This window comes from Cyprinodon variegatus, unplaced genomic scaffold, assembly GCF_000732505.1.
Source record: "Cyprinodon variegatus isolate N-32 unplaced genomic scaffold, C_variegatus-1.0 Scaffold367, whole genome shotgun sequence".
Lineage (NCBI taxonomy): Eukaryota > Metazoa > Chordata > Actinopteri > Cyprinodontiformes > Cyprinodontidae > Cyprinodon > Cyprinodon variegatus.
Window position 1 is genome coordinate 500,178 of NW_015150820.1, and position 22,466 is coordinate 522,643.

Here is a 22,466-nt window from a genome sequence, read left to right on the forward strand (position 1 = left end):
CTAAAGGCGCTTCAGAGATCTAGAGCATAGATGGGAAAAGCTAAAGCCTTTGCAGCTATTAGTTATGCACTCTTCAAACCAGTGGCGGCTGCTGCTCTCTGCAACGGGGGAGGCTCAAAGGTGTTAATTAAATCATTTTTTTTTTCTTTTTCCCAGCTTTTATTGTTATTACACATTCACAAGTAGAGAGCAAGGAAATTAACTCTCTGCATTCAAACCTGGGGAGCAGAGGGCTGCCATCGTGCAGCGCCTGGGGAAGAGTGTGGGGTTATGGGTTTTTGCTCAGGGAACCAGAGTGGCAGTCTCTGGGAGAGGGGCTTGAACTCAGAACCTCAGCTCTATGCTGATTAGGCCGCCACAACCCTCAATAAAATGCATTACTACAGTACAAAGGGTGAATATATAAATATATAAAAGTATGTTTGCCAATCAGCATCCAGTAGCCAGCTTCAAGATGCATGACATCCTCAATCAATCAGATGCATTTTAGTGCATATTTAATGCAGTTTAATTTATGAAGTTTGAGAATGCATATTTTACCAATAATATTACAAAATGTCCAGGATAGGTTTAGCTTCCTTAGTATTGAATGAGAAATCCCCACTGCTCAAATCTATTATTTATGGAAGAGAAGCAAGAAAATTGTAATTGTTGAGATAAACTCATTGGATATTCTTCTTGAAGTGTGCTACAAAACTTGTAGAGGATACAACAAACTTGTTAAAAAGGTGCTGTGGTCAGACTGAGCCCCGTGACTTTGTTTGACCAGAACACATTCTCATTTGGAGCTTAACAATAACTGTCGGCTTTTTGCTGATATCAAATAAAAACACCCAAATAAATTCATTAAAGCTTCCAGTTGTAGCAAATTAGGTTATTTAACAAAGGCTCCAGAGGCACATTATATTTGTCATCCTATCAAGGTCTACACTAAACTTAACAAAGAAAGCATGTTCTGGGGATTTATGAAATGCACGTTTTTTTAGTTTTTTTTTTCATGGGACAGATTTTTGCTAAACAAAAAAATACAGTTTCGTTGTGCAACCAAGGTGCAAATAGTGCACAGGATGGCTCAAGGTATTAAAAACCACATTTACTAATGATATCTTTGAGTGAGTGAGTCAGACTGTGGTTTAAGCTTTTTTATCTTTTTAATCATAAAATACATCACACAGCCCTTTAAGTCACCATTATCTCAACAGAAAGTAAACCAAATCAATGTCAATTACTGATGCTTATTAGAGTAAAAACATTATATTGTCCAAATGTGTTTCCCTATGGGGTCTGGCTGGGCATCTTCAGCAGAGGCTGATCAAATTAATATTTAAATAGCTCCCAGAAATGAAGGGCAATCTATTTCTGGTAAGGTCATTCAAAAGCTATTTTTAGATTTCTTTGTTTGTTCAGTTGAGTTTTATTCTTTTCTTTCAGGCGGCTTAACACTCTCAACAAGTGTGCTTCTATGAAGCTCGATGTCAATCTTCCAAAGAAGAAGGTGAGTGCTACTTCTGAATTTTTAATACAATATTGTTTTACTTTTTTTGTTTAAAATTACTGTAACAGGTGCTGAAGAAAAACAGAATTTAATCAGTGTTTTTATACATTAAATTTTTTTTAATGCTTTTTCCATTATGAAATAATATTTATACTATGATCAGTGTGATCAGAAGCAACAGTTGCTCAGGAGGTGGGAGTCTGTCCTGTAATCAATGGGTTGCTTGTCTGAGCTCCACTCCACGGTGATGCAAATTCTATGGCAGCCTCACTTCTGTCTGGCATCTGTGGCCAAGGTTTAGTAGCTGTTCATCATCAGGGTGTGAATTGGTTTGTGAATATATATTTATGATAGGATTTTGCATTATCAATGTAAAATCCTACTATATATTGAAAATAAAACATTTTAAGTAATCTTAACTTATAATGATTGTGTTTTCAATGTAAGCTACAATTTCCACATGGAAGAGTGGTGTTCTTGCTTTATCCTCACTTTGCTTAGTTTTGCTGAATTAAATCATGACTGACTGTTAGCAGTCTTGAGTCATTCAGACTGAATATAATCAGAATATCTATCTGATATATCTATCTGATGAATAAGCAGATGGTTTCTTGGTTCAATTTTCTTTAAAATACAATATATGATGTATAATTAGATATTATGTTTGTGTTGCCAGATCGAAGACTCAGATGAAGAAGACCTCTTTGCTATTAGTGACAAATGGACCTTTGAGAGGAGTAGCAGGCGTTGGTCCAGATTACAGGACATTGACTGTCTGCTTAGAAAGCACGGGGAAGGGCAAACCTCCAAGGACGGCTTACCTCTGCACAATACTACCAGTAGGGAGAGTGTTCTTACAGATCTAAGTGAGCCTGAGATCTCATCACTGCACAGTGAAAGCAGCGGGGGGAGTGGTCAAAGGGGCCTTAGCACAGAAGACTCTGACTCCTCTACCCGCACCTGCTCAGATTCTGCAGCAATGCCAGATTCTACTTCTCTCACAATGCCTCACATCCCCAAAAAGTTTACCCACTATGACTCTTTGCCTGATAAACAAGGAAGGACCAGCCGCATTCGTGCCAAAGACTTCTTGAAGCGCATGGAGACACTGAGATCCAGAGGTTCTGTAGTAAGGGGTCGGAAGACATTGGTCATCAGTTCCCCTGTCCTGCAGCAGGAGGCTCAGGCGCTGAAGACACTTAATTGTGTCGAAATCATAAATGGAGATAGCGGAGCTCCCGAATTTGTTTCTGGCAGAGATTTGCCACCCCAGTCTGCTAGTGAGGGTAGTAGTCATTCCAGTGGCAGCACTGTCAGCACACCCAGTTTAAAAGAACGAAAGCCTCACCGAGCTGACCAAAAGCGCAGTGGCATGTATTTGGAAGACTTAGATATTTTCTCAGGAAACCAAATGAACAAAGTTGCAGAACAAAACCGTAGAAATGAATTCTGCTCCTATGAAGATCTAGTGGTCCACATTCCTAAAGACCATAAGCCAGGGACATTTCCTAAAGCACTATCCATAGAGAGCCTGTCCCCAACTAATGGAGCATCCATTAACTGGCACACAGGAAGTATGCACTTGGACTCCACGCTAATTCCATGCAGACAGGAATCCAGGCCTGTCAAGCAGGGCTGCTCCAGAGGTAGCCGAATAAGTGTCTATGACAACGTTCCTGGGTCACACCTGTACGCCAGTACAGGAGACCTAATAGACCTGGAGAAAGAAGACCTCTTTCCTCACCTGGATGATATACTGCTACATGTAAATGGTCTGCAGCAGATAGTGGACCACTGGTCAAAAAATGTACTACCTGGAGGAGACGGGGCAGTGCAGGTGGATGGTGAAAAGGAAGATACGGTACAGCTACAGTCTTCAAGTCAGATCACGTTGGACTTTGAGGAAAACTCAATTGCAGAAAGCCAGACTACTCCTGGGGATGGAGACAGAGATAAAGTTTCTCTAACTGAGACAGAATCTACAAGGTTCAGGGAAAGGAGGGATTCTGGAGTCGGTGCTTCACTAACCAGGCCAAACAGGTAAGATTGAACTTGATCACTTAATAATACAAACATCCAGCTTCACTTTTTATGAAACCAACGCACTTTTTTTCTCATTAGGTTACGATGGCCAAGCTTTCAGATATCCAATCGCATAAGTCACTCAATGACATCACTACAGATTACAAACCAGTCAGCAGGCCAGCTGAGTTTGTTGCAGAAGTTTTCTCTTCTTCGTCTTACAGCAATCATGGAAAAATATTCCATGCCAAACAAGCATGGCTGGACATGGTAAGTGTGACTTAAAGGATACAATGACAATGGTAATGCTTGACATCATTTTAATCAGATGGAAAGAGTTAACCCTCTATTTTCTCAAAATATTCCAAACATGTACTTGTTTGTCTAAAGAAGTTTGGTGGTTTGAATATTTGCCGTCCCCTTCTTTTATTACTATTTCTTTTTAAATAACTTTCTGTTTTGCGTGTACTCTATTATTTACTATAAATTACTATTCATTAATAATAAATTTTAATATTTGTAGGTCTGTGCCAAAATTTATGAAGAGAATGAAGGTACCGGACTATAAAGACAAGAATGTGTTTGGAGTACCACTCATAGTGAACGTGCAGCGCTCTGGGCAGCCCTTGCCACTTGGCCTACAGCAGGCATTGAAATACCTGCGAAGTCAGTGTCTTGACCAGGTGAGTCGCCTCACAAATCTACATTCTTTATGTAGTGTAACAATTACTGAGCAGTATGTCCATGTACTGTAAAATATTTTGCGATTGAACTTGAATGGTGATCATTTGCATCAGCGCAGGGTGGAGTGCAGGAGACTGTGGTAGTAAAGAAGTGAAGGTCTCTCCAGCTCATCTGCCGTGTTAGCTCTGAGCCCCCATTTTCTTTTTCTTGACTGTAGTATATAGATTTTTTTATTAGTTTTTGGAAAATTTGCTAGCCAGTCATGCATAGTGATACCAAAAATATATATATATCATTAGCATCTCCACAACAGGAAGCATCAATGGCATGTTAGGGGGATACATATCTAAAAGAATTGTTCTGGTGTACGACTGCATTAAGTTAGGAGTTTATAAGACATACTTTGCAGATGACATGCATGTATCTCAGAAGTTCTTACTTACTGAGGAAAATTTCAAACTGGACTGAAATACGGATACTGAACGTAGATACCGAACTGAGAAATGTAGTTTTATTTCAAATGAGGATTTAGGAAAATCCGGTACTTTTTTTCCCTCTTAGGATGCTTCTTTTATCTCTGCTGCAGAAGTTGCCTACCACATTAAAGGTCACAGTTGTAACTTGTGTCCAGGACACATCTATTGTTGGCTGGCGTAGCATTACAGTTTCACTCCACTATTGGTGGATCTCCATCAAACCATGAAGAGGATTTGTTTTACAATCCACTCAAGGTCCCAGTCATCTTTGTTACATATGCAGGTGGTTCCTCCATAATTTTTTCTCCCAATCAGATTTTTATTAATATGTCTGGATACAGAACTCCTTAAAATCTCTTTAGCATTAACATTTTTGCTGGCTTAGATTATTACCTTAATATGACCCTAACCTTTATGTTCTGATCTATTTGTTACAGTTGTCTTATGTTGCTATTTAATTCTCTGAGTAAGCAAAGTTTGGGTTCTTTTCAGCTTAAAAATTAGTATTATGTTTTTAGTGAATCTTATATGATTTTCTTATTTGTTAAAGTGCTAAATTGAATAAACGTTTTTGTGATATTCCATTGATTTGAGCTGTACTTTTACATGATGCTGGGGGGAAATGATATGCCTGCTACTGCCCTCTGCCTCTTTGCTAAATGATCTCCCTCTCTGTCTTCCAGGTGGGTCTGTTTCGAAAATCTGGGGTGAAGTCCCGAATTCATGCTTTAAGACAGATGAATGAAAGTTCTCCAGATAATGTAAACTATGAGGACCAGTCTGCCTATGATGTGGCTGACATGGTGAAGCAGTTCTTCAGGGATCTACCTGAACCCTTGCTCACCAGTAAACTAGGGGAGACTTTCCTTCACATATACCAGTGTAAGCATAACTGTCTCTGTTGGAAACCATTGTTTTATCTTTCATTCCACACTGTTAAATTAGATCAACAGAAATATAAAATATTGTGTTTTTTTATGTGTAGATGTACCAAAGGACCAAAGGTTGCAAGCTGCCCAAGCAGCCATAATGTTGATGCCGGATGAAAACCGAGAGGTGCTGCAAACGCTCCTCTGTTTTCTCAGTGACGTCACTTCCTCCGTGGAGGAAAACCAGATGACACCCATGAACATTGCAGTGTGTCTAGCACCTTCCCTGTTTCACCTCAATATTATGAAGAAGGACAATCTATCACCAAAGTAATTTCTCTGCCATTATTGCATTATATCCTATTTGTGATTTGACCTTCTCTACCACGAAAAAACTATATCATTTACAGTTTTCCTACATTCTGTCATCTCATGTTTACTATGACTGTATACAGTTTGGCATGAAGTGCACAACAGATTTTACTTATCCCTTCAGGCTGCTTTAGATTACTCTCTTGGTACGCATTTACTAGAGTTATTACTCTTTTTATGCTGGCAGTATTGAGATTTTGTGCTGTGTATAAACAAATCAAGGGTTTTCCAATAGGGTGGAAAAGGGGTCTACACTTTATTTATTTGGGAAGCTGTTTTGAAAACTTTGCAGTCCTGAACATCTTTTCTCTCTCCGTCATCTCTAGGGCCATGCAGAAAAGGTATGCCACAGGCAGACCGGACCAGAAGGACCTGAATGAAAACTTAGCTGCAGCACAGGGCCTTGCTCATATGATCATGGAGTGCAATCGGCTCTTTGAGGTAGAACCAGTAATTGAAAATTGCAGGCATTTTATGCCTAGAATCAACACCTTAACTTATATTTATCTGCATCTAGTCTCACCTATTATTTGGTTTACCTATCAGGTCCCGCATGAAATGGTTACTCAGTCGCGCAATTCCTATGTGGAGGCTGACTTGCATGCCCCGACGATCGATGAGCTTTGCAGACGGATGGATGAGGGTGATGGGATCTATCAAACACATTTGGACCGGAGACTTCAACATTTCCTTAAAGAGGCCAGAGAAAAGTCCAAATACTGGGTCTCATGCAATAGTTCTGATAACACTGAGCTATACTACAAAAAGGTTGGTGCTCTTATTTTTTTTCTATCTTTGGACTTAACTTGGGTCACTGTTCAGTTTGCTCCTTCTGCTTTCCCTGCCTCTGTAGTTTCATATTCCACTTTTCTGGATCCAAAATGAAACCTGTCTGCTTTGGGGTGTTTCATACCCAACGGGGGAACATTTGAAACTAATTTTCTTGGCCAACTGCATGAAAATCTGTGAATACAATTTTCTTGAACAAATATGTGCAGCCCAATGTTGCTTAGAGGTAGACATGCTAGGATTAGTTAGATGTGTTAGGAATTTGCGAGCTGATCACGATCACAGCATCAAATCCATAAATTCTTCTACTGCTGCATCATGCACAGCATATTGATATTGTATTATTAGGAATTAAAATGAAAGGAGATGAGAAAGTATTATAAATGGACCATTGTTTTCGTGTATGAGGCCCCAGAGATTAGCTTTTTTTTTTTAAATAAAAATGGAAGACAGAGAAATAATTTTAACAAAGGATGACATGGGAATGCTTTTTTAAGAGGTTTGTGGGTGACTTAATGAAATAAAAAAAAGCTTTAATGTAGCTTTAGAAGGACCGTTTCACCATCATACCCACAGCGTAGACAAGGACCAGCAGTGACATTCTCAGCTCTGCCACACTGTCTCCCCTTACCTCTGTTGTCCAGGTGATTTGTCCCCCTATTTTGGGCACTCTGACCAAAACAAACATGGACCAAGTTCAGATAAAAAAATGCATGTCCGCTCAGAAAAAAAAAAATGAATCAACAACTTGATGACCAGTGCTTAAAATCAGTGGCCTTCAAAATAATCAGCTGAAAGTGACCGATCACTTGAAAATTCTACGATTACTTTATTCTACTATAAGTCTTCTTAGACTTATTTCGGTTTGATCATCCCTGGTCATACCAAAATTATACCAAATTAGAACCAACTGATATACATGGGATCAAAACCAAACAAATGCACTGCAAAAACTTGAAATCTAAAAAGGTCATTTTTTCTCGAAATAACTATACATTTACATGTGAAATCAGAAAACAACTATTGCATAGTCTTATTTCAAGTGCATATTATCTATTTATCTTATTTTAAGAGTAGAAATAATAATTCCATTCACAAATCATCGTATTTACCTACTCAAGTTAAGGGTAAATACACTTAATTTAAGATTTTTTTTTTTTCTTTTTTTCGATATTGTTTTTGCTGTGTGTAAATAATGCTATTTCTGAATGATACAAGTCGATTAAGTTATATAATATTTGGAAATATGTCAAGAAAATAATCTGATAATATTTTATTAATAATATAAAATTGTTTGTTTATGGGTATAAAATTGAAGTTGTAAGAGATACAATTCCATTGTGCTCCAATAAAATATGGTTATGAAGTGGCAAGATGGAAATTTAGACACTCCAAATGCAGTGGTTGCCTTAACAAAATCTCCAGAACAATTTTAAGTTAATGTGTTAATTGCTCTTTTTTTTTAGGTGGGGGATGGAAACCCTTTAAGACGTTGGAGAGTGTCTGTGGAAGTGGAAGCACCACCATCGGTGGTGTTAAACCGCGTACTGAGGGAACGCCACATGTGGGACATGGACCTGATTCAGTGGAAAGTGTGTGAGACTCTTGATAAACAAACAGAGGTGTTTCAGTATGTCCTCAGCCGTATGCCCCCTCATCCCAGCAGGGACTTTGTAGTTCTCAGGTTTGTAAAACTAAAAAGAAAAAGAAAAAAAAAAAACACGATATTTTATTTAAAGAGACTTTAATACCTTTTTTCTGCTCCTACTCTGTTTTCTATTTTCTGCAAAGGTCTTGGAGGACAGACTTGCCAAAGGGAGCTTGTTCATTGGTTTCTGTATCCATAGAGCATGACGACTGCTCTCTAATAGGAGGAGTTCGAGCTATGATCCTAGAGTCAAACTACCTTCTGGAACCCTGCGGCTCTGGAAAGTCACGGCTAACTCATATCTGCAGAGTGGACTTAAAGTAATTCTGAATCTCACATAGGATTTTGAGGATTTTAAAGCATAAGCTGTACTTGTTTTTTTTTTTTCTCTCTCTAACATGCATGTTTTTATTAATACTATGGTTTTCATTACAGGGGAAGAACTCCAGATTGGTACAACAAAGCATTTGGTCATCTTTGTGCTGCAGAGGCTGCAAGAATCCGCAACTCCTTTCAACCACTGATCACAGATGGACCTGAAACCAAAATCTGACAGTGTTATGTCAAGTGAATCTAGAGATCTGGACTGAACTGTCGAAATATTGCTAAAAGCCTAACATGTAAGCAGAGAGATGAGGTCAGCGTCCTTAAACAAAAGCACATTTGCATTGGTAAAAGATCTCTGAAAACAGTTCAAGTCTTTCCACTTGCACAGGAGGTTATTTTTAGGTGCTAAGCATAACTCATTTAGAAATTATTTATATTGTCTAGGCTTTCATGTCTTAATTTTATTTTACCTGCATTTCATGAATTAATTAATATTATTTCAATAATATGTGTAATTGTTATTATTGCTATTATTTACAATGTCCAGGACATTCAACCTCTTGAAGGCTTCTGAGAAGCATACATTAATCAGTTCCGGTTTAAATATAATGTAATTTTTTACACACACGTGTTTGTGTATTAGTGTATATTATTATATTCTGTAAATAAAGACAGATTGTAAATTCTGTACATATGAAAACAGGTAAATAGTATATTCTTATGTTAATTTCATGCATATTGATTCTTACATGGTCAGCCTTCTTTTAATTCACATGGTACAAGATTGTAAGCTGGTTTTACCTTTGTCATGTAATGACATTTTTGAATATGTGTAATTTTATCACATGCTGACCTCCAATAGTTGTGGAAAATAATGACTGAAGGTTTGACTTGTTCACACCTGCTTTATGGTACTGACTTATACGGTCAGACACAAGACACAGTCTTGTTTTTTTTTCTTTGTTTAAATAAACTACCTTTATTATGAAATATTTGTGGGTTTTTTCTCTGAATCTTGCTACTGCAGATGCAAGATTTTTCAATATTTTTTCAATATAATGTTTCATAACCTTTAATAGTGCCTTTAAATCTATAGGTAACTAAAAATCTGAACCCAAAATAGGTGAAAGGAGAATGTTTCTGGAGGCTGTATTGCCTTTAAAAGGGTTAAATAATTTTTAGCTTGAAGCCTGCATATACATTCTATATGATGTATATATTTTTTGTTCACTGTGTTGACCTGTGAAAGCTTTGGCAGGCATGCCAATGAAATAATACATTTGGTAGAGCTGAATACTATCTTAACAGTGTGAGAAACAAAATTCCAACAAATTAACTTCTAAGACTAAAGAAATTACCTCAGCTCCAGACTTAGGAGGACCTCTGCTGGTCATTTGACTGAAACACACCAAACACTTATTGTATGAGTAATAAATCTGTTATTAATGGAGAAGTATGCATGACTATTATATTTAATAATTTTAATATTTTAGGTCGAAAAGGGTTTTTTTTAATTAAAAAATTTTGATGTAATTTTTGATTCTAAATAACTGATGGTGATCTTTGCATGTTTTAGGTGGAAAGCCAAACAACATCAAGAAACATCTAATCTTGGAAAAGTTGTTATAAATGGAACAATGATCAAAACTTATACGTCAGAGAATTAAATTGTTTCCTTTTTAATTTTCCAATGATGATCAGATATTGTTTTTTATCAATAATCAAATGTAGCATGAAGTTTAGTAATGTATTCAAATTCCATTTCGTTAGACCTCAACCCTGTTTTCTCTAGTAAATATAATCTATAATAAGTTAGTTAAATTACCTGAAATTAATGTTCTTTGCATTACTTTGCTGAAAAATGGTAAATCTTAAATTCTTGAAAACAACTTTCTCTTCTAAACACAAAGGTCAGCTTAATAACGTGGCATTAAATGATAATAAAAACAACAATATATTTTAGTTTTATAACTGTGTTAACGGAGCAATGTGTTTTACTTTAAAGCGGATGGGAAAATTTAAAGCAGCCCTATGTGATCTGGTCCAAATGATCAATTACTTTAAAGTGTAACTACAGGTTCCACTGTGATACACTTACAGATATATTCACCCAAAATTTAAAGTTTTGTGTAATTTCATTACATAAACTTCCAATTTTTTAGACAATTATAACACAAACCTATTAAATAAACCTTACATAAGGCACATTCATTAAATATTAATGAATGTACATTGTGTAAAATTTGTATATACTGTAGCTTATTTATAAAAAAAAAAATACAAAGTTGTCAGGTATTTGGAATTAATAAAGTATTCTTACTTAAAATTAATACTAATGAGTGCATTTGTTTAAAATACATAAAGTTTATAGTTTGATTTGCGTAATAATGAGGTTACAAGTGTAATGCACTAAAATGCATCACTTTTCATTTAATATGCTAACAGTCTGCATAGCTGCAGATCGATAGAGGTCCCATATGTTTTTATTGGGATTTTATGTGATAGACAGATCTAAAATCATATGCTTTTTTGAAATGTATGGAGAGGGATGCAATGTTTCAGACCATTTAACAAATAAATACCAAAAACTTGTTGCATTTGTGTTAAGCCTCCCTTATCCTTGTTCCCCAAAATGAAATTCATAGCTACAAAGGAGTAATCTTATGAATACAGTTCTTTTAAACCAGATGTCTGCGTCCTGCAGCTCTGGAACCTCAAGTGGCTTTTTGTAACTGCTATGATTCTTAGAATTGGAAACATTATTAAAATAGCAACTAATGTAGTATGTTAAGGAATACTACCCGTAGTTTTTGTTTTGTTTTATTTCTAAGACTATGTAATTGAATTTTTAGGACAGACAGACAAAGAAAACTGAGATGCAGTATGTCTTTCGATCCAGAGTTTCTTATCATTAGCATGGAACTTCTTTTTAATATCAGATGATATCCTATGGGGAAAAAAAATCCATGGTTCATCTTTATGAAACGTTTTATTTTTTTCCTTATGGTAAAAGCTAAAATGGCATATAAACTGCTGGTTGTTTGAAAAAGCAACAGGTTTCCCCTATCAGATAAAAAAAAATCACTGAAAACTAAAAAAAATATATAATAAGCTATTTAATTAAAATGTTAAAATGTGCAGCTTTAACTAACCTTTTCTCAGACAGACCTTTTAGGGATGCCGATCCCTGTTTTAAACCCTCAGATAGATCAGATGAGCGTGTTGAAGTAAACATGTGCAGGTCAGTAAAAAAAAGTTATGAACACTAGTTTAAGTATCAAACATCATTCAAATTTCAACCATCTAATGAAGAAATTTTCGAAAAGCAGAGGCGTTACCTGCACCAAGATAATTTTGATCTTTATTTTTTATTTTTTATATTATTAGGAAGCTATCAATTTTTCACATGTTCTAAAAATGTAATCCAAAATGCCTAATTTAAATCAAACCCAGGCAGGGGCAGAGCTAGATGGGGGGCCAGGGGTGGCCATGGCCACCCATAGCCAATCATTAGCTATCCCTGTGGCCACCCCTACCATTTTTACTCCCTCTAATACAGATAGTGACAGCAGTAATACTACCACGTGGAATATTCAAATCATTTTAATTTTCAAAGATGATAAGTACATCAAAGATGATAAGTACGGAACTTATGCTCTTTTCAGAACAAGATTTTGTGTTATATAGGGTAAAGAGAAAACGTGTCTCTGCAAGTCATCTAGGAGTCTTCAGTGAAGTCATAGATAAATAACAATTTTAATAAAAATTTATAAAATAATTAATTTATGCAGACATTAGTACTTGCAACTATCAAATTTATGCAGAATGTTTATTAATACAAATCGGTAACTAATCACACTGGAAAAGATTTACACCCCAGAACTCCAAAGTGAAAGAATTTTATCCACTATACTGTTTGTTTAGAAAGCACAGATGCTTAAATATATTTTTGTAAGCAAAGGCTGTAGGAAAGTATAGGTTGTCTTTATGTAGAAAATATGGATTTTTTGCTCATTAATTTTCCTGTTGGAACAGTGTAGATTGACCCTGAGGCTCTGGCGCTGACCCACTTTCGGCCACCCCTCAGAGTACATTGGCTACTGCCAGGCCACCCTTATAAAAATTTTCTGGCTACGCCCCTGAACCTAGGGTTATTATTCAGTAAAGTTATAGTATAGCTATAAATGCTTCTCTAATTGTATCTTCTCTGCTCCAGTTCTGGAGCTGTTCGGATGCGCTCCATGGAGCACCCAGTGATTGTGCTGAACCGCCAGGGGGCGCCAACATGGCAGCAGCTGCGGAGAATCCAAAAGAGCCGCACATAGTCACACAGCTTTGTGTTCACAGCGCAGGTCAGTCAGCTCGCTTAACCTGCTGCTACCAACAAAAAACAAAACCACAGCCGAACTCTCCACATTTGATTTCTTCTCGGAGAAAGATGCCTCTTTTGGGGTTTTGCTTCTGTTTTTCCCCCATTTTTTCTTAAGTCTGTTAAGTCTATCCCTCTCTCTCTCTTTTTTTTTTTTCTTTAACGCTTTATTGCAGCAGGGTAATTAAGTACCACTAAGAAAGCTCTGATCAGATCAGTCTTTTTTGCAACCTCTGGGTTTGCATGGAGATGCCAAGCGAGAACCCGGTGCCAATGCGCGGCTCGGACCGTCAGCCTCCTCCAGGTCACGGACAGCGCGGAGCTGCGCTCTCCTCTGCTGCCACCGAGAAGCGCCTGATCATGTCCGGCTCAGGTTCAGTGCTTTTACCGGGTGGAATGATCAACCCTGCGGTTCCCATCCGGAATATCAAGATGAAATTTGCTGTTCTCATTGGACTCATTCAGGTCGGCGAGGTTTCCAACCGAGATATCGTGGAAACGGTGCTCAATCTGGTGAGTACCTTCCACATTCCCCCCTCTATGACTGGACATTATTTCTCTGCAGTTATTTTCCAAAGCAAATATTGCATATTCTTTCTACACTTTTTTTGTGACAGTTATAAATGATTTGCTGTTATAAATGATCAAATTGCTGTAACATCAACATTACTGTCACTCATGTTCACTGCTCTTGGAATGAAAAAATAAACAATGAAGTCATTTTCAAAGTTTTTACCTTATGACAAGTCCAAGTTGTTTTGTTTTTGTTTTATCAAATTATTTTGGTGATTAGAAATGTGTAATATAATGGTCACTATAGTTTTCAGGTGGCTTGCATCTGTTGCTTCTGAGAAAGGAATCAAAGGGTCAATACTGTATAATTATATCCTGGATTAGGCACTAGCTGTTTGTTGAAAGTCTATAACTGCTGCAACCCTCGGGTAAGTTAGACATTCTCAGGATACAATAATTAAGAGTTAAGACACCACTGTTTTATAGTATTTAAATAAAATCATACAGGCAAGCATAAATGAGTCTAATAGTATTATCTTCACTTAAAGAAAATGTCTTGCATCCCCTAATTAGTACTTTATGGTACAGGATATGAATTGTATCAAGGGAAGTTCTTGAATGTTTTAAGGATTCAATGTTTTATTATCATAACATCTCACATTTGTATGATTTGGTATGAATTTTGGACTAAAGTCCCAGTTCAATGAGGATAGTATTTAAGAAAAAATAAAAATAAAAATTGGTGGATGAATTAAGTGCAGCTTGAGTTTAGCAGTCTAGCAAGAGGAGAAACTGTTTCTGAGCCTGGTGGTTTTGCTCTGGACGCTCCTCAGCCACCTGCCTGAAGGGAGGGGCTGGAACAGTCTGTGTGCAGGATGGGTGGAGTCTTTTATTATGCAGAGTATCTTACTCCTTCATATTGATGTAGGGTTTCTGAAAAGGGGGACACTTTTTTGGGGGGGGCTGACGGATTGAGTGCACGGTGTGTTTTAGACTACGTGCTGCACTGTAGTCGACCAAAGTCCCGGAAGATTTTGAAATGCCCCATGGACATTTTTTTTAGGTATGAATAGTAGGACATGTCCAGGAAAAAGAGAACATCCGGTCATCATGTCTTGATGTGTAGAGGTTCGAGGTTGAGGGATGGCTGCTTCTTACAGTCCTCTGTGCAGCCTTAAGGGCTCATTATGCATGACGCACGGACAGGCCGAGCAGAAAATGAGCGGCCCGTCACAGCTTCTGCAGGATTTATACTCTGTGCGGCTTTCTCCCTGTTCATGCAAGCTCCAGGGGCCGTGTTTAGCAATAGCAAGCTAGCAACAGACTACACGAGGCAGTAGAAAGCAAAGTCATTTACAACTTTATCAAAGCCTCTTCATACTGTTCAAGACTGACGGTCATTTCTTTCCACAAAGCGTTGATAGTGGTGAAAATTCTGACCTAGATCACGGGATGTCTCTCGATGTTTATATTGGCGACCCCTCACCAGCAGAGGCTGCTGCTAGCTCACCATGTTTTCCCAGCGTAGTCATAAATTTTCTTAGGTGCTCAATGCAGAAATTTGCTGAGTTCGATTTCAGGGGCTGTATCCTGTTATTAGCACCCAGAACAGTAGTGAGAAGTTTGGTATCCATTCTTTGCCTGCTTTGTGTGTCAACTGTCATGGTTACTAAGTGACAGAGAGTTTGGGTGGTGAAAGCTGGAGAAGGCTCGACATGTTTGAATCCATAGCCAAAACTCTTTCAGCCTCCTTATTTTCACAGACCTTCAAGGACCTGGTCTACCTGGACCTGTTCCTTGGAGGATGCAGCCTCTAAAATCGAATACACCTATTGTGTCCGCAAGGAGGTGGAAGCCCAAGATGACATAATATGTCCACTTGGACCTCCCGGACGCTTCAAACATAAACCAATCTTAAACCACCCTCTGCATAGGAATCCTCTCAGCAGCAGTGCAGCTGCCATACCACATGGATGGGGTGCAGACAATGCTCACCACTGCACAGTGATTACTTAAAAATTGTCAGCCTGCTGTAATTTCCTCCCATACACATTAAATACCTGATTCTTTTTACTTGGATGCAGTAGCTTAAGCAAAGTGCAGCATGTGGCGTGGCTTCTTTATGCCAGTGGAAAACAAAAGGTATAGAGCTAATGGCATCTCATTAAAATCCATTTAAAACTATAAGAACATTCTTATAGGATGTCTGAGACTTTTGGATTTGAGACTTTTAAAAACAACGTTTTAAAGTTGGACGAATGAACGCATCTATCAGCCACCGACGGTAGACTCAGCCTTTTAACTAGGTAAAGATGCAGCCCAAGAAAAAACAAAAAACCTAATGATGTTTCTAATGGTATACAAACTCCTTCCAACTGCAGCTTTTTTTCCAGTGCAACTGTGTAGCACCGATTTATCTATTTGAACTTGAGACAGAAAGAAAGAAGTGATCCAAATCAGAGACTAGCTGTTTTTTTTTACTTATACCGCTGAACAAGAGAGTGTTTATGTGTGTTTACTGTTACAGATTTGATTTTAACACAACAAATACAAAATAAAAAAACAGAAAAAAATTAAGGAGAAAAATTCTTACCTTGATGGAAAGCTATGCTCTTTCAATAAAAAAAAATAATAAAAAAATTCAGATCAACAAATGAATAACGTAAAAAAAAAATGCAATGTTTCATAACATAGTCAGAACTACTGGAAAAGAGGAAACTATTCCAACAGGATGAAACTTATGCATTTCTGACAAAAAAAAAGAAGCATTTTCACCTTATTGGGTTTTGCAGTGTGGGCAGGTGGTTAACAATATTATCAGCGGTGCAGAAGACGTGCTCTGAAGGGGTGCTTGTCTTTGCCCACAAAGTCAACTGCACAAATACATCGTCCGGTGGGAAAATTCTTACATATCTCCCAACATTAATATGTTTTATTTCTTATAACCAGCCAATGCATGTTTTTGATTTTTACAATTCATAATGACTTTTGAATGTTAACAGTGAAGATTAATATTTGTACATATCAGGCATGTTCTCAATAGAGAACAGTGTCAAACATTATCCAAAGCTTTTACAATAAAATCTTTTCTAAATGATATTTGTGCAATCTAGTATCAAATGAAAATATGACTAAACCACTTCCCACCTTGAGCTTTGACCATCTGCAGGAGTACCCCAGTCTGTTTGCAGTAGTTGGCCTCTCCTTGTTAGCACACTAGAGATTAATTACAACCTGTTCTAGCTCAGCAGAGACCCACTTTGTGGAGCAGAACAAATTGTAGCCCTCGGCATGTTCAGACATGAGAGTTATGCTGCAGCAGCTGAAGTCACCGACACCTTGCCCCTTCACAATTCGTGGTAGTGTTATCAGAAGGAATCAAACTGAAGTATGATGATTTCGATTTTGTTTAAACCAAAACCTGAGGGCAGTGATGAGAACTTCCATTCTTTGTTCCTTCTTTTCTACATGATGGATTAACTGCGCGAATGGCTTTTAGTTAGGTCCATGTTTCATTCCAAACTCCTTCGTCCATGTTCTTCAATGCAAAAACGAACTTTAATAAAGGAGTTCATTATTTAAACTCTATTTTTTGAAGTTTCTAATCAAACGAGTTTCAAACTTTTGAGTGATAGAGTTAATTAAGAGGTTTTCAAAGCTCAGACGCCTTTGTTTGTAGATGTCAGTGGAATTAGATTGTGATTAGCAAGGTAAGTTTGACCTCAGTCCACGGGATGAAGGATTTAGGTAGCTCAGTGATTGTGAGACAGGATCATAGTTGTTATTCTATTTTATCTTAATTAGATTATAATTCTTAACCACACCTCCAACTAAAGTAAAGAAAAAGCTTTTAATGCAAAGAAAATTATGTAAAGTTATTTGACACAAATATTTTTTTTCCATAAAAATTGAACTTAGTTTTTAAAAAATCTGAAGATTCCAAGACTAGAATATTATAACCTTTATTGTATAATTCATAGCATGTAGTTAACAATGATGAAATGTCTTTTTGTTCCATTAGTCAACATTATAATTTGAACATACTGTATGTCTTTTAAATATGGCTTATTCAATCTTTGCTTTTAACAAAGTGTAAAACTATTCATATCATTATCATAGTCACCCCAGTTTTCTGACTTATGAGACAATATTGTGAAGATAAAGTTATTAAAAACAAATACTTTTCTGAAATGCTGACTGAAGAAAGATTCACATCAAGTATTCTGAATTTTTAAAGTTAGTAACTTAATACAAAAGATGTTTTCTTTTATTTTACAGCTTTTATCAATGCTATATAATTGCTCATATAATCAAGTTTATTGTAATTATATCATGTCTAAATTTTTAAGTTTTACTGAAAAAAAAAACATGTTTACTCCAGATTGTCCTGAATTGTGGCAAAACATCTTTATGTTTTTCTACCTCACTGCCAGTCTTTTCATTTTAGCGTAACAGCAACTTGGACAAATTTGTTATCCATTCAGTGAAAAAGAAAAGCTATCGTATAAACAAATGACCTTGTCAAAACTAATGCACCTTGATTTTTTTCTTGAGTTTGTAACCTTCCACAGGATTGTCCTTTTGTACAAACAACAACAATTTGCAAAAAAAATCTACTGAAAGTGGTGAGTGTTTCTTTTGGAGGGATTCATATGTGTGAATGCTTGAAGTAGGCTAATCGAATAGAAGGTTGACTTTTTTATTTGACAATAAAAGCAATAAAATGTGAGCAATATTTTTTTTTCTATATTTAAATCATCACACAGCTTGGTAAATGAAACTTCATCTACATGTGGAAACAGGGGCAATGCATTGCCCTAATATGGCTAGAAGAGCCCCCACAAAGTATTTGCACCCCCACCCCCTGCTAGGGCTACAATTCCAAACTATATACCGTATTGGTCCGAATATAAGACAAGGTTCATTAAAAAAAAAATGAAAAGAAAAGGTCGGCACATAATATAAGCAGAACAAAACAAAGTATACAGGCTGACAGTTGTCTGGGGTCGCTATGCGAATGCAACAGCAGACGCGCCAGTTTTTAGTAAAGCGAGTGACCTCACTGTGGCTGGGGTTGTTTTTTTAATCACAACTGAGAAGAAGTGACAAGGATGCTACAAATGGAGAGTCGCAGCCCAGAATGGAGTGGATCAAAAGTCAGACAAGTTTGTAGCAAAGTTCAGACCGCATCAAGTTGAAGTGTTGCAAGATTTCAAATAAATGTGTCATTACTGTGTTTTTTTGTTCAATTGCACAAATCTTTCAGTGTAATATTATTTAAATGAAATTTTATTAAAACAGACTTTTTTTTTTCTTTTTGGTCTTCTTGTTTTGTTCCCTGGTCCTGGAAAGAGGGCTCGTTTTATAATCAGGGTTGTATTATATTCAGGTCAATATGGTAAATGCCTGTGATTCAGCAATTCACAGGTATTTGCGTTTTAGGTTGTCGATACAAAATTAAGATTAAATTATTATACTAGATAAGACAGATGATACAGACTTGTTTTATCCCAGTTATTAATTTATTAGATCTGTAATTATAAGGCACTGATTTGATTTATTCTGAATCTGAGAAGCAATTCAGCGAAAAAGCAGCTGCTGATATTGGTTCTCCTAAGTCACATCACATCATTGGCTAAGCCAGTGAGCAAAAATCAGACCTAACAATCCCTCTTTAACCTTAAGAGGACACTAAATATTGGTTTTTAAACAGACAATTAAGAGTTCAACAAATGTGAACTAAATTGTAAAAATAATGTTTTAGACAGTGCTTAGACTGATAGATGTGTTTTCACTTTGGATGTTTTGTTTTCATTTGTGCTCTAAGTTTAAGTCATAGTAAATTACTTTATGTAATAATAACAAATTCTCACACTTAAATGGCTATTGTTTACTATATTCCATATTATTACCCAATAACAAATATAGTTGAACTTTTTCTAATACGGTCCAAGATAGTTAATGCCTAATCGATTAAAAAATGAGGCCATATCATGGATGACTTCTTTGTGGGTGGTTTTTCTGTAGCTGTCAGTCGGCTCCTCTTCAGTCAGTTACAAGCTTAAATACGTATTAAATCATGTCCTGTTTCAGTTTAATACAACACTTTTTTTCTTTATTGTCTTTCCTAAAAGTCTGTTTTGGATCATGCTGTTTTGGATCATTTGTTATCTCTACTTTTGATTTATTTATTTTTTTGCCCTGCTTTGACATTGAGGGTGAAGAACTTAATTCGCTGTGGCATTAAACACACTGCAGATCAATTTTGAGATACATTATACTCAAATATTAAATGTGTGTTTAATTAATTGAAAACCGGAGCCTCATGCCTTGCTGGTACACTGTTGCTCTTTGTATTTACATCCCTCTGTAGGGCAGGTTAATAAAGGATTATGATCTATCTACATGGAACAATTAAACCTCATTTAAATGTAGTCATATCACATGCTGTTGTTGTATCTTACATGTTCCTAATAATGCATTTAATTTTGTTTTGATTAGAAATACCAGTATCTACATGAACTATTCTTTACTCTCTAACCCTTTTCATACTTTTCCATTTTAAACATTTGCATTGGAGGGGAGTATAATAGGCAAACAATGTGCTTCCTCAGTTTAGTTTATTCAGTTTGGAGCCATTCGTTTTCCCCCAACCTTATTTCCCCTTTCTCTGATCTACTTCATGATAATCTTCTCAGGATTTGAGGGAAAATTGAAAATCTGACGCTGTGCAAATTTGTTTATTTAAAAGTAATTTAATTCAGCTGTCAATTGACTCAGGAACATGCAGATAATGCAGTTCCTTGTCCTCAGTCAAGGACAAAGGAAAGGATTGCAACTTCTGTCTTCTGCCTTGTCTAAAAAATACTTTAGGTCGCTTGAAAATTAGAGCTTAACTGTATTACATTAGCAGTTTTTTTCCCCTACAAATTATTTAAAAGAAAATAAGCCACCAAAATGTGCCTTTATCTCTATTTGTTATGCAAATTATCAAGTTGTTAGTAATAGTTTAGTCAAGTTTAAATTGAATTTCATCATTCAAATATTTTGCTTAGATTGAAATATAGAGACATTTTCCTGTTATTTGTCAACCTTTTTATTCAGCAAAAATAGCTGCTTGGTACAGAATCTTTTGATATAACGATACCCATCAGTGCCTTTAGGAAATGCTGAAGAAGGAGGTCAGATGGCTTTCCAAAAGCCACAAGTCTGTTATCTTGGTTTCACCCTATGGTCTCGCTCGTCTCTTGCTATGCTGATTTGTTTTGCTCACTCACGCGTTGCCACCCCAGAGAGATGCCAATAGTATATTATTTGGCTGCTGCCTAAATTAGTGTCATGGCTCATCCCAGGAAACATCTCCCAGCTCAGTTGGGTGTATTTTACCAAGAGAGCAACTAACACATATTTGAGAGAACTTTATGTTTTAAGACTTTTTTAATAGAAATGTGCTGCTTTGCCGCAGCTCAGGGTGATGAAATATGTGAAAAGTCTTGTTGAAAGGGATGACAGAGATTTAGACTGGCTCAGAGATAACAGCGAGGTTTATAATTACATTTTATCTCTTCTCCCTGATGTTTAGAATTGAACCATTTCTTCATGATGATAGAATGATTATGGGATTTTTCTTTTATCTGCAGTTTTATGCTTTTTGTTTGGTTGAAATATCTCTAAAAGCCCCTCTTCTATTTTCTTTCAAAGGATGTCTGATAGTACTGTAGCTGGAGTATTTGGGAATATTTCCAACAAAAAAATTATATAAAACAGCAACCATTAAAAGTATGCTTAAAATAAAAAAGTTATATTTGAGACAGTAGAGCATAGGTTAAAAATCTTTCCAAAAAATGAAGGCCTTAATATTTTGTACAATATGCTGCATTAAAAAAGACATTCTTACTTAATAAATACATGTTTTCTCACACATTATTAAACTTAGTGGACAGATAAAACAGGATACATTTATAAAACATAACAAGACAGCAACCAATAAGGGTTGAATAGATTATGTGAAACACTTATGATTTTCCAAAGCCACAGATATACAACTTTCATTACAAAGTATGTTCTCTTGAAATACTATTAGACTGCAATTGCAAATTCGTTTTTGCAATTGCAGCATTTCCATTAAAGGAGAAATCTGGTCATATTCAGAGTACAAACTTCAGAAAGTAATTTTAATATGAAATTATTACATACCGTTCAATAAATGATAAGGGTTTTTAATTAAGATTAAACCGATGTATTAAAACATCCAACTGCCATGCGCATAGGCATTGTCACTTTAACTATAGCTCTCGTGAATTTCAATGGTGAAGTCCTCTCGAAATTCGACATAATTGTTGTTGATTGCAGATGTGTTTAGTAGTTCCCATTGATTTTGCTTGTAAAGCAAAATCGATGGGAAAGGAGCTAGGCTTACCGCCCCGTGACGTCACGAATGGAAGATGTCAGGAGTAGGATGTTACTATATTTGGGCAAAAATGGCCGCTCCTGGGCTCAGTAATCCCAACAAAAATTACTGTTTTTTATTTGTTACTGATTAACGCTAAATTCATTGATTCACCATGAACGTATTTGTTTTAGGTATAGATGATCATTCCTTGCTGACTTCTCATTAAAGGAGAAGTCTGGTCAGCGACGAATAATTAAAGGATCATTCATACTGTAATATGTGGCCAACATTTCGGAGAAGAATGTTTTCAAGGTGATTTGCATAATAACGTGTTGTCACAAACACCAGATAAAGCATTGGGACTTGATCAACCGCCGATACCACACCGAAACCTCACAAACCGGTAGGTGGCATTAGTGTTCTTTGACAAACATGGATGTCTCCAGTAAAGCACATTCAAATTAAAATTACTCTTAATTAAAAACACTTCTAGCTTTTAGAAATAGATAA

At 36.5% G+C, this 22,466-nt stretch overlaps 2 protein-coding genes across 6 annotated transcripts in view; both read left to right on the forward strand.

Moving 5' to 3' along the window:
* Window positions 1-9,654, forward strand: part of LOC107092104 (stAR-related lipid transfer protein 13-like) — an 80,077-nt gene extending 70,423 nt beyond the window's left edge. For 2 of the 5 annotated variants that reach the window (XM_015386392.1, XM_015386393.1), the window contains exons 8-18: window positions 1,432-1,495; window positions 2,172-3,535; window positions 3,617-3,787; window positions 4,041-4,200; window positions 5,361-5,559; window positions 5,663-5,876; window positions 6,245-6,359; window positions 6,465-6,686; window positions 8,174-8,391; window positions 8,499-8,675; window positions 8,791-9,654. In XM_015386392.1, coding sequence (XP_015241878.1) covers window positions 1,432-1,495; window positions 2,172-3,535; window positions 3,617-3,787; window positions 4,041-4,200; window positions 5,361-5,559; window positions 5,663-5,876; window positions 6,245-6,359; window positions 6,465-6,686; window positions 8,174-8,391; window positions 8,499-8,675; window positions 8,791-8,908 — 3,022 coding nt within the window. In that variant the 3' untranslated portion in view covers window positions 8,909-9,654. The remainder of the gene's footprint in view (window positions 1-1,431; window positions 1,496-2,171; window positions 3,536-3,616; window positions 3,788-4,040; window positions 4,201-5,360; window positions 5,560-5,662; window positions 5,877-6,244; window positions 6,360-6,464; window positions 6,687-8,173; window positions 8,392-8,498; window positions 8,676-8,790) is intronic. The other 3 variants (XM_015386394.1, XM_015386397.1, XM_015386395.1) reach the window with 2 other exon arrangements.
* Window positions 9,655-13,081: 3,427 nt separating this feature from the next.
* The window catches only part of LOC107092093 (neurobeachin-like), a 238,477-nt gene continuing 229,092 nt past the window's right edge, over window positions 13,082-22,466 (forward strand). Inside the window, exon 1 of the mRNA XM_015386380.1 lies at window positions 13,082-13,564. Coding sequence (XP_015241866.1) covers window positions 13,295-13,564 — 270 coding nt within the window. The 5' untranslated portion in view covers window positions 13,082-13,294. The remainder of the gene's footprint in view (window positions 13,565-22,466) is intronic.